The sequence below is a fragment of a genome, unplaced genomic scaffold (assembly GCF_019419815.1).
Source record: "Pyrus x bretschneideri cultivar Hongxiangsu unplaced genomic scaffold, Pyrus_bretschneideri_v1 Contig40, whole genome shotgun sequence".
Lineage (NCBI taxonomy): Eukaryota > Viridiplantae > Streptophyta > Magnoliopsida > Rosales > Rosaceae > Pyrus > Pyrus x bretschneideri.
Genome location: NW_025999724.1, coordinates 1,043,544 through 1,059,684, shown reverse-complemented (window position 1 = coordinate 1,059,684; position 16,141 = coordinate 1,043,544). Strand labels below are relative to the sequence as shown.

General features: G+C 36.8%; 2 protein-coding genes across 2 annotated transcripts; one reads left to right on the top strand and one right to left on the bottom strand.

Annotated features, from left to right (window-relative positions):
• The first annotated feature begins 539 nt into the window (after positions 1–539).
• LOC125469083 (transcription factor MYC3-like) lies at positions 540–2,394 on the top strand. Its single transcript, XM_048565993.1, has one exon. The coding sequence runs from the start codon at positions 782–784 to the stop codon at positions 2,270–2,272; it is 1,491 nt and encodes a 496-aa protein (XP_048421950.1). The 5' UTR covers positions 540–781; the 3' UTR covers positions 2,273–2,394.
• Positions 2,395–7,540: 5,146 nt separating this feature from the next.
• Positions 7,541–10,670, bottom strand: LOC125469144 (GRF1-interacting factor 2-like). The gene is made up of 5 exons (XM_048566188.1): positions 10,569–10,670; positions 9,835–9,973; positions 8,897–8,973; positions 8,379–8,463; positions 7,541–8,295 (listed from the first exon to the last, which is right to left on the bottom strand). Exons 2-5 carry the CDS (start codon positions 9,931–9,933, stop codon positions 7,801–7,803), a joined length of 756 nt encoding a protein of 251 aa, XP_048422145.1. The 5' UTR covers positions 9,934–9,973; positions 10,569–10,670; the 3' UTR covers positions 7,541–7,800.
• Between the last annotated feature and the right edge of the window lie 5,471 nt (positions 10,671–16,141).

The following is a 16,141-nucleotide window of genomic DNA, read 5'->3' as shown; positions in this document are numbered from 1 at the left end:
GTAGCATGTTATAGGTTTCATTTTTGGTGCTTGTGAATCGCACGATAGTGATCAGGGAGAGGTTGAAATACCTCTATGAGTTTTTCTCGTCCCCCGAAATAGTGAAATGTCATGGCTAAACCACCAACTGACCATTTTTTTTTCTTAAAAAAATAAAATAAAATTTATAATCAATAAAAACTGTTAAATCTCTTAATTTTTATTAGAAGATCTTCTTTACAAAAAATCATTTGAATCGAAGATCGTTAAGTCATTCAAATGTAACGAACAAATCAACAATTCATCATGAATATGCTACTTGGTATCTAAACCGTTGATTTATTTTGATATATTTAGATTATTAAACGATCTATTGTTATAATAATTTTTTGTAGATATAATATTCAAATAGAGATTAAAAGATTAAACGATATGAATTATAAAATTTTAATTGTAAAGTTAATTGCAAGTGAAAGATTCAGCTCGTCTAAAAAAGAAATAAAAGTTTTCTGTTTTTCTCTTGGCCTGGGTCCTGGGACCAATTTATTTAAATTAGAACCCAAGCAACACCAAACTTGGACCCCACATTACTCTCTCACACTGCTCACTCTCAGTCTCATAAAATCTGAGTATCCATGAACCATATATAAAGCCCCATCCACCCCAACTTTTGTAAGGACCCATCTCTCCCTCAAGCAATCTCTTTTGTTCTAAACTACTCCTATAGCATCTTTCACTCATTGAGTTGTGTCCACTAAATTCGGGACTCAATCTCCCCACAAAAGTTTTGGCCTCGCCACTTATGGAAGAATTAATAATCTCCCCCTCTTCATCCTCATCCCTAGTCTCCTTGCCTCAAGAAAACCATCCATCCCTCCAACAAAGGCTCCAATTCGTTCTTCAATCCCAGCCAGACTGGTGGTCATACGCCATCTTCTGGCAAGCCTCAAACGACCACCAATTGTACAATGGCCGTCTCTTCCTGACCTGGGGAGACGGCCATTTCCAAGGCCCCAAAGACGCATCATCCAACAACCACCACCATAACCCCTACGAAGTTCTATCCGAAAGAAGGAAGATCCTCAAGGGCATCCAATCCCTCATCAACGACACCAACAATCCAGATAACCATTATCAAGACATGATTCTCCACAACATGGGCTTAAACGCCAACACCACGAACATCGAGGGGTTCTTCGTCAGGTCGTTCACTCGATCCTTCTCCGTCGGTGAAAGCATTAGTACTAATGTTCCCGGCAAGGCTTTTAGCTCTGGATCTTTGGTGTGGCTGACTGGAAGCCATGAGCTCCAATCCTACGCCTGCGAAAGAGCAAAAGAAGCACAAATGCATGGGATTCAAACCCTAGTCTGCATCCCAACCCCCACCGGAGTTCTCGAGCTGGGTTCTTCAGATTTGATCAGAGAAAACTGGAACCTGGTTCAGCAAACCAAATCCTTATTCTGGTCGGACCTTGTTTCGGACCAACAAGAACCGGGAACCAGATCCCCCATCAATCTCATCAACCGAAACTTCTCCTTCGCCGACGTTGACATCATCGCCGGCGTTCAGGAAGAAGAAAACAAAAAGGAAGTCCCCTTGGATATAACGGCGATGAAGAAGAAGTGCGGAAGAGCATGTCCGGGTCCGATACCGTTTTCGAATCTAAATAACCTTAACCCGGAACCTTCGGATTCGGAGTTTCCCAAACGGACGCCGAAAAAGCGAGGGCGAAAACCGGGGCTAGGGCGAGACGCAACGTTGGACCACGTGGAAGCGGAGAGGCAGCGGCGGGAGAAGCTCAACCACCGGTTCTGCGCCCTGCGAGCAGTGGTGCCGAACGTGTCGAGAATGGACAAGGCATCGTTGCTGTCCGACGCCGTTTCGTACATCATCGAGCTGAAGAGCAAGGTGGACGAGATGGAGTCGCAGGTGCAGAGAGAGTCCAAGAAAGTGAAAGCCGAGACCGTCGACAACTTGGACAATCAGAGCACCACGACGTCGGTAGATCAAACGCGGCCCCCCAACTCGTCGGCGAGTGGGTCTACGGGGCTCGAGGTGGAGGTGAAGATAGTGTGTTCGGACGCCATGATTAGGGTTCGGTCCGAGAATGTGAACTACCCGTCAGCTAGGTTAATGGTGGCGCTGCGTGACTTGGACTTTGAGATGTGTCATGCGAGCTTGTCATGCATGAACGAGCTCATGCTGCAAGATGTTGTGGTGAAGGTGCCTGATAACATGAGAAGTGAAGAGAGTATCAAAGCTGCTCTTCTTAGAATATTAGATCAGAACTGAATTTTGATCAACCGATTTGATCAGTTGGGTAACGCGAAGAGACAAGTGAAAAAGGCAAAAGGGTTCCGTTTTTCTGCACCTGTGAATAACTTGGCCAAAAGTATAAGACCGCCGTTTCTTTTGGGGACGGATTGGAACATCCAATCTGGAATGTGGATGGTGTGTTTGGGGCCTGGGACATGAGTCATGAGAGTCTCTCGGACCCGCCATCGCACCCAATAATGAAGGAAAAATACTAAACAAAATAAAACAAAACACATTGCAAAAATGTGTTTTTTATGCGTTGATTATTATTTTTTTTAAGTAGGTTTTTTTTTTTTTTTTTTTGGTGTGGTAACAAACGATGTAGGTTGAAACCTAATTAGAAAAGAATACAAGGGTGGCAAATATTAAAAAAATTACCAAAGAAAACCAACGTGCAAAAGCTTAATTTTAAGTAAGATAGACCATATAATTGGTAAATATTATGTCAACTACAGATGGGCCACATAAGTAAATATTATGTCACAACATTTGACTCAGAAATATAGGCTCGATTCAAATAACTGAAATTCTTAATTTTAAGCAAGAAGATTAGGTTACTGTATGAACAAGTCACTGCTAAGAATTCTAATATCGAAACTTTGTAGAGTTAAGAAAATTTAACAAACCAGATAAACTAGAAATAAACCTATACGGATCATGGTAGAATATGTATAAGTCATAGATGCTCATAACTCCTAAAAGTAATGTTAAGAAGACTAAATTTTATAAACTAAATGACATGGAAGTTAATAAGTGGATTATTAGTTAAACGTTGATAAGCGTGCTTATTTCTTATTTGTGACACATCATTTAATTTGCAAATTTAGTCTACAAATTTAGTCTCTCTAACATTACTCGATCAACTCCTAAAGCACATGCATATCATACTTCAAAAAAATCAAACAGTAGTTCTCTCTCTCTGTCTTTTTAGCATCGCTTTGTTTTTACTCTAGTCCTAGTCCAATACATCAATTAGTAAAAGGGCGAAAAAGCAAAAAAAAAAAAAAAAAACCTCCAAGGATGAAAGTAAATATTTGAGGAAACTACATGATTTTCTGAGTGTTCAAATATGGGATGCAATTAATATTATAATCGAGTAGTATTTCTCTATATTGATAACTAAGAGGTCTTGTACGTAACTAGATTCTGAAAAATGAGACAGTGAAAAAAGCTACTTCTCTCCCAAACTCATGCCATCTCACCCATCAAACTAGATTTGAAAGCCTCCCTAGCCGCTGCCCTTTGCTCCAGCTTGGGGTCAGTAGTAGCCTGACTCCCACCTTCTTCTAGCCCTCCTTCCTATTCCCTTTCATTTTCCACCCTTTGCATCTTTCCTCTTCTCCATCCTTCCCACTCGAAAGGTTTTAATTTTTTGCATTTTTCTTTTTTGGCCGTTGTTTTGGCTTTCCTTGAACTTTGTCTCAATTTCCCTGAACTTGTCTCAAGTCTGGACTTTCATGGCCCTTTCTCTTTCTTCGTTGCTACTTTCCATTACACGTCCTCAACCACCAGCCTCAATTACTCGGCCAGTGTACTTCTCCTCATGTGTTGGGTAGCTGTTAAAGTGCAATATTTGGTAGGATTATGAGAGTGCTCACTGCTCGGGTGGCTTGCTTTCATATAGTTGTTTCATTGGTTCATTGTCTTGGTGGTGGCGGCCGCCTTGCGATAGAGGCACATTTGTAGCTGTTGGATTTCATTCCAGTTTTAGGGTTTTTTTGTTGTTGTTCATCTGGCCACTTTTGAGCCTTTTTATTGCATTTTTTTTTTATTTGTTGTTGGACTTATATTTAGGTTATGGACTGCTTTTTGGACTCTCCTTTTCATGTACTACTATTTTTATTTAATGAAAATAATCTACTTTGAAAAAAAAAAATCAAATTCTGAATAACTCAATGTGTTGGCTAAGGGTGGTTCGGGGTCGGGATCCCGAACCGAAACCCAAAGCCCGAATCCCAAACCAACTCTTTTCGGATACGATTCTAAAACCCGAAACCGTATCCGAATTTTGGTATTCCTGAATTTCGGGAATCCTGAAATTGTTTCGGTTTTTCGATTCGGGATCAGGAATGGATGTCGTCATAAGATATCAACCTAATTTAGGAAGATCGAATGAATCCAGTCCCCAAATAACAAATTTCCAGTCCCCTAATCCCAAATTTGCAGACAACCCATCAAAAATCAGACAGTCAAGGATCGAAGAAGCCGTTGATCAAAATTCAAAAGCAGAAAAATACAAAGAATCAAGCATGCAGTAACTGAAATTCGGGGATTTTCAAAACAAAAATCCTAATTTTAATTCTAAATCCCCAAATTGAAAGTTCAAAACCCTTATCCTCAATTTCAGAATCCAAATCCAAATCAAGGTACAATAATTTCATGAAGTTTGGCACCTTCAGATTAGAGAAGCTTCGATTTGGAGGTCATTGGAGGTGGAATCATGGAAGTTTGGATTTGGAATATGGTGTAGTGGTCAATGAATTGACGGCCAACGTGTTGAGTTTGTGACAAAGGGAGGAGGAGGAGAGCATAGAGTGTAGAGACTATTCGAGGGATTAGAGAGAGTGTTGAATCCGAGGATGTTGACATAGCAAATGAGGAGATGAGAGAGTGTAGAGAGATCCGAGAGGTTAGTGAGAGTCTCAGTGTGAGATAGAGAGTTGGCTCCGTGGTTAAGTATAAGTAACTAATGGTTATTAAGCATATAAATATATTTTTTGTATTATACTCTCCACAATCGAGAGTTGGCTTAGTGGTGAAGTTCCATGATTCCTAATAGGAGATAAGGGGTTCGAATCCTTGTGGCCTCATTTTTGAGGTAATATTCTAAAATTGGTTCGGTTTGGAAAAAATCGAAATTCACAGATGCTAGACCGAATACCAAACCGAACTGGGCAGTTCGGGATAATAACCGAATCGAAAATTTTCAAAAACCAAAACTTTCGGGATAATTTCGGTTCGGGATAGGGATTTTCGGGATATTTTTCTAGCCCTAGTGTTGGCTACTTGGCTTCACGCCAATTTTGTTGTATCAAAAAGTAAAACACATGTTTCGACCAAATAAAAAAATAAAAAATAAAACACATGTGATTGTCATGTCAACATCATTATACAGCTACGCAATTTATAAAGTCAAATCTCATCATGACAAAATAAATAAATAAAACAACATTTCAATGTCAGTCAAATTTTGATTTTCCAGTATCTACACGTTGCCACCTCGTACATTATACAGCTGACGAGCAACAGTTTTAGCACTGATAAGTAATAATAACTTGTCAAATTCAGAAGAGGATTTCTTTGGCATCTTGGGAAATGATGGAAAATGAAAAGGAAAATGAAATGCCCCTTTATCTCTTCCATGTTGCATCACAAGGGATGCACAAAAACTTCAGAAAAAATCTGCTCCTGGAACCTTCTTCAAAAAGAAGATATTAAATTTTAAATATAAAATTTAAATGATTTTTAATCAAAATGGTCTTTGATATTTGCATAACATATCACTTTGATCACTGAGATTGAAAATCAATAGAAATGATCTCTGATATTGTCCACCATTTGTTATTTTGGTCCTTCCGTTAAGTGTCATGAAACTCTTGGCCGAAAGTTTGGATAATTTTCAAAGTTTCGTAACTCAATTGTTTCTTAACCAAATTCAACCCATAATATATCAAAATGAAGATAGGAAAATGTAGAACAAGATTATACCTATTCGGAAGCCCAATGGTTGCCGGAGATAGCCGGAAAATAGCCTGAAAGGTGACTAGCTTGCTGGAAAACTCGTGGGAAACTGGGTAAACTTTAAACGTTCATAACTTCTTCAATACTCAACGAAATCGAGTGATTCAAAAATGAAAATCATACTTCTTGACAATCCAAAAAGAATGACATCTTTCTAGATGGCTAAACCACGGGGATTTAGCTGTCGAAAAAGATATCATTCTTTTGGATTGTCAAGAAGTATGATTTTCGTTTTTGAATCACTCGATTTCGTTGATTATTGAAGAAGTTATGAACGTTTAAAGTTTACCCAGTTTCCGACGAGTATTCTAGTTTTTCGCGGACCAGTCACCTTTCAGACTATTTTCCAGCCATCTCTAGCAACCATTGGGCTTCTAAATAGATATAATCTTGTTCTACACTTTCCTATCTTCATTTTGATATATTCTGGGTCGAATTTGGTTAAGAAACGATTGAGTTATGAAGCTTTGAAAATTGCCAAAACTTTCGGCCAAGAACTTTGGGACATTTAATGGAGTTTTTAACATAATGACCAAAATAATGGATGATGGACAATCTCAGTGACCATTTCTATTGATTTTCAATCTCAGAGACTAAAGTGATGTGTTATGCAAATCTCAAGGACCATTTCTATTGTTACCAATCCATATCATTGCCACATAGGATTTGACACTTCGGTTGGAGAATATTAGTGTAGTCTATTTTTACTGTTATAGTTGATGTGTATATTTTGGCATCTCCTTTGAAGATGCTCTAACATTAAGAGTGTTCGGTACTCTATCTGAATTCAACTTTTTAAACTCAAAAACAATTTTCAAGTTTTAGGTCTTAAAAAACTTGTTTGGTATGATTATTTTCAAAAACTAAACTCAAGATTAACTAAAAAATAGTCTAATATCTAAAAACACAAAAAGTGAGTTTTTAAACTTAAACTCACTTTTTTCTTTTCTCTCCCTCCTTCCCTCTCACTCCAAATCTATCCCTCTTTTCTTCTTTCTCTCTCCCCCTTTTCTCTCTTTTTTTCTTTTTTTTTACCTTTTTCGTCTCTCCTCCAATCCGCTCTCTTCATTCTCTCGACTCTTTATCTCACTCCTCTTCCTCTCTATCACCTCTGATCCTCTCACTTCTTTCTCTTTCTTCCAATCATTTCTTACTTTCTTTCCTTCTCTCTCATCTCTCTCTCTTGGCCACTTCCTTTTAGATCTCTTTGTCTAATTTAAGTTGTAAGATTCAAAATTTTTAAATCGCATACCAAACAAGTTTTTTAGTTTTAAAGAATATTGTTTTCAAGAAAAATTCTTAAGAAATGTCTTGAGAAATTATAAAAGATTTCAAATATGATACCAAACAAGCCCTAAAATTTCTAGGAAAAAGTTGGAAATGTATGGAGATTCAGAGCCTTTTAAAACTTCAATCTTAGAACTCTGAACTTGTTGACATCAAGTCATTTTTGCTAAAGAAGAAATCCGTACACATAACGACCGAAAAAGCAAAACGAAAACCTACCAGCAAAACTTGCAATAGGATCAGAATTTGTGGCGCGTTGCTGCATGCAGTTTATGAGTTACATATTGAGACAGACATCAAGTGCAGAACACATGCTTCCATCCCCAAAGCCCTTATGAACTAAATCTGTCTTATCCCACCACTTGTTTCATCTGATGCCAAGATCCACTACATGCAAAGGGACTTACAACACAACTCATTTACCTAATCGCTTCAAGACTAAAGAACAGACAACTTTCACTGCTTCGCTCGATTTGTCACACATCACCGAGCACAACAGCTACTTTAGGAAAATACCTACTATCAACAGGCACATGTTTCCATGTGGAATCATCCTTAAGGGCCAATTCACTTGCCGTCATCCCAGCACCGTTGCCATGCCCACCAGCTGAGCTCCCCTGGCCATCACCACCTACCCTAGGATCCGAGGCATCTTGCTTGCTTCCTTCACACCCATCATTTGGGCCTCCCGCTGAGTTTGGGCCACCACTACCACCACCAAATGAGCCCTCAGTATAATGCATGGAAGGCATGCCGCTGGCCCCCCTGGGTCTCATTCCCATTTGCCCTTGCATGGCTTGTTGGTTCTGCTGATGTAGCTGCTGCTGCTGCCGCGGGTCGTGCATTTGATGCATGTTATTGAACTGCATCGGCATTTTTGGGGGGAAAATACCTTGTTGCTGAGCCATTGCTGCTGCCTGGGCATGTCGCATGTAATATCCCGCCTGTTGCATAGCAGGATGTGGAGCCATCAGCAAGTGTTAAAACATAGATGATAAGCGTGGTTAGAAAAAAACGAATTAGCCAAACATCCAGGCATGCTTACTACCCCCACCTGGGCAGGCACTGCTGGTGACAGTGGTTGCGCATCGGCAATTGCTGCTAAATATATCATATTCTTTTGAAGCTGAGCTTGGTACCTAAATCATCACAATTGCAATAAGTATATGTCTTACACATTGTGGCCATGAATTAGGAATAGAAAGTCATATCCGAAGTCATAACTGGGAGATAGCATTAAATGAATGGCCAACGGTAGCCCCTACCATATCAATAAATGTGTAAGCCAAACCATAGCCATGCGTATTTTTATGCAAAATAATTTTGACTAATCCCACAATTACAATAAATCAAAAGACCTAACAAGTTCTCAACATTAAGGATCTTATAAACAATGCTATCAATACAAACCATGAGGGCTGAGGCTAGTTCAAAATTCTAACATCTCTAATCAGTCAGAATCATCCCTAACTTACAAGATACAAGTGCAATCAATTTTATACAGCCCCAGCATATGATTCAAAACATAATTCACATGCATACAACATATGCGGAGAGAGAGAGGGGGCTTACTGAGCACACTCGGCAAGTTTTCCAAGATTTCGATTATCCAATATTGCCATAACCAACTTTTTGTTGTCATCAAGATACTGCATAAAGAATTATAAAATCACATTATTAATAAATAATTTTGATTCCAACGCACATCAAGTGAAATGCAATATATTTGACAATCAAGGTAGGTATCCAAAAGCGTAATTCAACCTTTCAAAATAGCTTCAGGCTTAGATGGAAATTTCTACAGTAGTAACTAGAAATACATCCACCTTATCTGTTACTTTCATCAAACTACTCCTTAGCTCAGTTCAAGACTGATTAGCACATCCAAAATAGTCATTTTATCAAATGATTTGTCATGCATCTAACCTATAAGCCATCTCACAAGCACAAAGCTTTCAACAAATTTACCAAAAGACCACTGCTACTCATGCCACTACCGTATCAACTAGAATTTATCAAAATCCAAAACAGTAAATCATTTTGCCTATGCTATCAAGAATCCTGATCTTGTGAGATAAGACATCTTTGGTGACAAGAGAAATATATCATGTGTGCCCATCAGATACACTTTTCAGAGGAGACTCGGAGCAGAGGTGGACCAGTGGAGTACTATCTGCACAGCAGTAGGGTATCTAGATAGCTTCTCAACAGGAAATCCAGTGGCCTGAATCACGATTCACCACTAGAAATAGGCTGACGGAGGAAAAATTCTTAACAGATATTAAAAAGGCACTTCACACAGGTTAGGAGAATAAACTATAAGAACTCCTAAGCATCCCTAATGTTTCAACAAGATGTTCGAAAAACACCAACTGAAGACTGTTTCCTGTGGGTTTTTCTTTTAAATCAAGAAGAATTTTCCCCTATTACTGTGAACTAGGATTCCTTATTTGGAGAAATATGTTTATAATCTTTAGTTATTACCTTAACTTTATTAAATTCTTTCATACCTTAATGGGCGATGATTGATTAACGACCCAATTGAGGGCGGGATACGTAGCTTTGTTAAAGGTTTCTTCCTGAACATCATTCATATGCCACACGTTCATATGCTTTGTACAATATGAATCTGTATTCTTATTGGCTTCACTGTTATACATGATCATCACAAATCATACATCACTCCACCATAGAAACTATACAACGATGGCAAGACTTATGGAATTCCTCTCTAAATATTGTCAGCAAAAGTGCAATCTTTTCTATATGGACAAAATTTAACAAATTTTATTCAAGTACACAATTTCAGCCTTGTTTTTTAACATTTAGCATATGCATCAAACAATTGGGAGGGAAATGAATTAACATAACAAAAAAAATTAAAAAACAAACCAGAAAACCCAGAAGGCCAATTAGTTCCTAAAAACCAGTAAGAGTTCCAAATAAACAATTAAGAGATAAAAATTGAGCGAAATGGGAAAAATGGTACCCTCTGAATTTGCTCGGTGGTGATGTTAGTGGGAGGAAATGAAGGCATGACGGGGATCATTTGCGGTGGCTGCTGCATCTTTTTTTCCCTCCCAAATTTCTCAGTGGTTATGGGAATTCAAAAACCCTAACCCTAACCCTCAATCAGCCCCCAAAAGAGAAACAAAATCAATTAAAAGCAGAAATTAAGAGGAAAAGGAACAAAATTAATGAAGTTAGAGAAACAGAGAAAGACAAGGAAAAGGCGGTCGTGTACCTTTTTAGAGTAGGCGAGAGTGTAGAAGAAAGGATGAGGTGGGTTTTTGGGGAATATCCCTTCAGTTTTGGTTGTCGACCACGTTTCCGGACTTCTAAACATAAAAGGCGCCCAAATTAATAAATAATTATTTATTTATTTATTTATAATATTACAGTTTTCCAGATACATGATGTGATTTGCGAGTTCGGTTCGCACCAACTCTTCTTCCATCTAGCAGTTAACTGTCCATGTTATTGCTCCATAAAAAAAATAAAAATAAAAAATAAATAAATAAATAAATAAAAGGGTAAATTGTAACAATAGTTCTTTAACTTTAATCAAATTGAAGCAATAATCCCTCAATTAAAAATTCATTATCATTGGTCCTTCAACTTATCAAAAAGTATAGCCATGATCTTTTTTTTGTCAACTTTATTAGAATTTTGTCAAAATAAGTTAGGAAAATTTTATTTAAACTCATGTAACATATTTCTACACCCAACTTAAATTTTAAATATTAGTTGTCTATTTTAATCTATTGCATAATTACAATTAAGTACAAAATGAAATTAATAATAAAACTCAAATTTATCAATAAACTCAAACACTATAATTAAACCCTACGATCACTCTTTGTTTATCTTACGTTCATTCCGACTAAAACTCTAATAGCTCGCATAGAGAAAAACAAATTTTTTTTATTGATGGATGGTGATTTTGAAGTTTTGAATCATCTAACCAAGGTATGACTCAATTTATGAATTTTTTGTTCGTTTGATTTCAATTTTTTAGAGTTTAGAAGATTAGTATTTTGAATTTTACATGTACATTCTTAAATTTTCATGTACTAAACTAGTATTTACGATTTCACACAAACAGTAATGTTTCTGACATTCAAACACCAGAGACTAACCAAGATGCATCTTGAAATACAATATAATTCAATATAATTTGCAACCTTTGATATCCTGCAAGTAAGTAAGTATTGTGTCTACCACATATGTGCTTGTAAATTAATGTGTGCCACTAATCTTAGGCTGCAGGTGGTTGCCCTGCATCTTTAAGGCCTGGCCATTGGTTAGACTTGTACGATGGTACTGGATCGATTGGAATTTCATAAGCAAAATTTGCAATTGATATCAGATTGTGCAGTTTTGAAATTACAGAGATATTATCTTGTCAAACAAACAGTAATGTTTTCGAACAAACCCAATTTGATTACTAGTGCTCCATGCACTTCATGAAGCCTATAGAAAGATTCCTATGAAAATGTATGGTAGCAGACACATATGCTCATGAAACAGAGACTACACAGAGAGATGGTGATACATGGTTTTTGTCAACATCTACAGAAGTGTCAGTCTTATTGTCAGCCATGGCTAAATTCATACCTCAATTCTCACTGTCCATTTCCAGACAGCGTAAAGATAGAGTTATAAATCAAATGGGTGTAAAAATAAATTCACATATTGAATTGGATTTATAGGGGTATATTAGGTAATAAATTTGGGTTTAAAGAGATATTAATAGTTTAGTTAAAAATCAAATGGGTGTAGAGATAGGTTACATGTGTTTAAATAAAATTTCTCAATAAGTTATGTTGGAATGTCTATTGTTACAATTGGGATCCCTCAACTCATCAAAATATGTAACTATGGTCATTTTCGTCAACTTCATCATAATTTTGTCAAAATGAGTTATGTTGGAAGGACCATTGCTAAAATTGGGTTACAGTTGAGGGAACATTGCTATAATTGGGTTAAAGTTGAGAGACCATTATTCCAATTGGGTTAAAGTTGAGGGACCATAGCTGCACTTTTTGATGAGTTAAAGGACCAATGGGAATGGAGTTAAAGGACCAATGGTAATGGAGTTAAAGGACCAATGGTAATGAATTTTAAGTTGAAAGATTATTGCTCTAATTGAGTTAAAGTTAAGGGACCATTGCTACAATTTACTCAAAAAAAATTCCATTTTCTACTTAGTATATATTATAAGTTTTTTCTATCAGCACCTCATATATTGTTAAGTACACTTATTATTAAATGAATTTAGTACTTTTATATGAAATGACTATTTAAACCCCTTAAGATTGAAAAAAAAAAAAAAAAAAAAAAAAAAAAAAAGGAAGGGGAACTCCAAACACTAACGAAACTTATATTATCACGAAGCAATCCAACATCAATCTTAGATAGTAACAATTGTTAAAAAGCAACCAAATTAGTTGAGTGAATAAATCGGAAGTCTAGACTTTTAGGTTTGGCTTTCCTTGTCAACATTATAAATGTACCACATACTCAATCTAGCTTTAGGTTTTTCTCTGTTTATGGGATGTGTCTGCTGTGAAGATATGTTCAAGGATGTAGCACATCTCATTTCACAAGGTTTGTTCATGCATATGCATTTCACGTCTATATTCATGTTTCAGTCTAACTAGCTTAGATGTCTAGTCTGCCGTGCACACAGATTTCCAGCAAGCTAGGCACACAATTTAAGACCTGCCCACGTAGGCTAACTGAGAGCTTTCTGGCGAATGTATGTTTGTCACCTTTAATCTTTTCATATTGTTTTGAAGCTTGACACGTGTCATGTGGGTTGAAAAATGAACCAAAGCTTTTGGGATTAAGATTCTTAGCTGATTCCTTTGTTCATTTTGAGATTTTCAGATTATATTCCTAGTGAGAGAAAGAGAGAAAAGGGCATTAAGGCCTCACCTTCCTCTTTGTTCTTCATTTATGAAACCTTAGTTGCAAAACCTTCTTCATGCATTAAACATATCGACTTGGAAAATGTAAAGATTTGTACAAGTTATCCCTTTCGTCACCATTTTGTGGAAAACGTTAAATAAAAAATATGTACTCCTCTTCTCTTTTCTTACAACATGACATTTCGATTTTATGATTTTTCAAACAAAAAAAAAACGTCAATCTGCATTTGAGTTTGGATTGGAATTTTATTTTGATACAGGAGATCTCAAAGCTACAACTAACCTCATGAAGATCAGGAAAAGATTCTAATTCCAGGTTCTCGTGCCTATTCCAATGCTTTATGAAAAAGAGATGTTAGGTAGTTTACTTGCTTAACCAAAGGGAGTTTACTTTCTTATGAGGGTTGCATTGTTTTTGGTTTCGCATTAAATTTGGAGTCAAGTGTTTCTAGTTTTAAATCTTTAAAACTGACCCAATTTAGGATTCTCGTCAGTTTCTTCCTTCAACAGTTTGACTGGAGAAACTGATTGGACATTTGAATCAAGATTTGCATATCATTGCAATATCATCGTATGCATAACTTTTGTGTTGGTCTTGGTGCCACAAGGTGAAGAGTTCAGGAGGAGCTATTATCTTGTGAAGTGTGGAGACAACACATTTTCGATGCCACAAGGTGAAGAACTCAAGAGGAGCTACCACTTCGTGAAGATCGAAGGAATCTCTCTTGTATAAGGCAAGGTTGCACAAAGATAAAACTGCTTTGTAGACTAGGTCTAGGAATTAAGCTTTGCGTGGTACTTTGTAAAAATCTTGATTACACTAGTGGATTGGACTTAGTGGAGACTGGAGAGTCCCCCATTTTTTAACCCAGAGATAGATTTTTCCGGCCAAAAATATCTTGTGTTCAAAGTTATATATATTGTGTTACATATCTCACATACATATACATGATACATGTATCACTTGAATATTTAATTTGTATGTGCTCACAATCATGCTCACTTGACACATTAATAACTTGGAACGAACTGAGGCAGTACTGACTAGGGTAGCTTTTGGCATTTGAAATTGGTTATTGAATCTTTGATTTATTGACTAATAAATCTATTTTAGTAGACTAGCGGACTTGACTAGTCAGTCTAGCAGATTATAATTTTTATATACAGGATATTCCGCTTAGTACCAATTTTAATAAATTTCAATAGCTCGGCACGTCCTGAGTTTGATTATTGGCACTGGTGAATCACACGATGGTGTATTATATATTTGGTTGTGTTTGATAATTAGGATTTGATTGTATAATCTAAGTTTGAAACCAACATTTTAGACTTTTAGTTATGAGAAAATTCTAAATCTTCAATTTCTATTTTTGGGTTGAGATTTTATTTTGAAAAAATTATTTGGGTTATTATGCGTAAGTGCACATACAATTTTGAGGTTTTTTTGGTAATTCTCACTTATTGTTAAATTCCAACTTTCATACCTAAAATTTTTTTCGTCCCACTTTTATGCCTAAATTTAAATTTTGTGACTCTAGCAATGAACAAAGTTTCAACTCTTCTAACAAATAAAACCATTTCCTCTGTGAAAACTCCCCACATCTGTGAGCTTCTTCCTGCTGTTCCTTTTCCCGATGAGCCCTTAACTCTTCTTCTCCTCTCCCCCAGATTTGGCCTCTCAATCCAACCTTTTTCTCGTGATTCTCCCCAATTAGCCATTTTCCCCTATTCTTTCTTGTTCCTATACAGTGTTATTGGACCCTCTAAAAATCTCCTCCCCATATCCCAGTCAAATCATACATCTTTTCCATCTTTTCAAGCACACCTTTTTATTACAATATTTCCTTTTTGCTTGTAGAGTTTTTTCTCCTTTTTCCCTTGTAATAAATTCTCTCTTCTTAGTGAAAGCAAACTAGCCCTTCTGCTAATCGAAGGAAAATCCTTTTTTCAATCCTTGCTGCTACAATCTCAATTGTTGATGCAGATGATTGCAACCTAGTAAGCCATCTAAGTTAATTTGGTAATTCGTCCCAAATTTCTATAATTTTCCACAATTTTGTTAATCTGTACTTGCAAATTTATAGGGTTTTATGTGTTCTTGATTTTCTGGGTATCCTAACCTTTGATCTGTCGGGAGATAGTGTCAGATTTTTATATGATGGGTATGCGTTTTGTCAAAATTTTTAGAGGTGTAGTGCTTGGTATTGGATGATGTTGGCTCTCTGCTTTCTCAATCCATATTAATTTTAAGCATCAATATAATTGTGTGGAATTCTAGAGGATCTAGCTATACCAAATTTTAGAATAATGTTACTAATTTAAAGCAGAACCACAAAATGGAGATTCTTGCGATTTATGAGCACAGGATTAGTGGTACGAGAGCCATTTATGTGGTCAAATCGCTAAGTTTTCCTTTATTTGAAATAGTGGATGCTAATGGCTTTTCTGGAGGGCTATCACTTCTTTGAGATAACAGCAAGGTTCATGTTGATGTTATTAGCACCACTGATCAATCCATCTCAGCTTGTGTAAAAGGAGCTGGTTATAACCTTTGGTTGTTTACGTTCATTTATGCTAACCTTGTATTGCGAAGAGAAGAAAATTGTGGGATTACCTTAATGGTGTAGCTGACTGCCACCACATGTCATGGATGCTAGCAAGGGATTTCAATGAAATGGTAGAGGGATGTGATAAACTTGGTGGTGCTCCTCTTTGTAAGATCAAGGACTTTAAATCTTGGGTGTATATAAATAGTTTGTTGGACTTGAGATATGTTGGTCCTAAATTCACTTGTACTAACAAGAGGACTCTAGAAAGAATTAATAGAGGCGTATGTAATATGGCTTGGCGAAACTTGTTCCCAAAAGCATGTGTTCTCCACGTA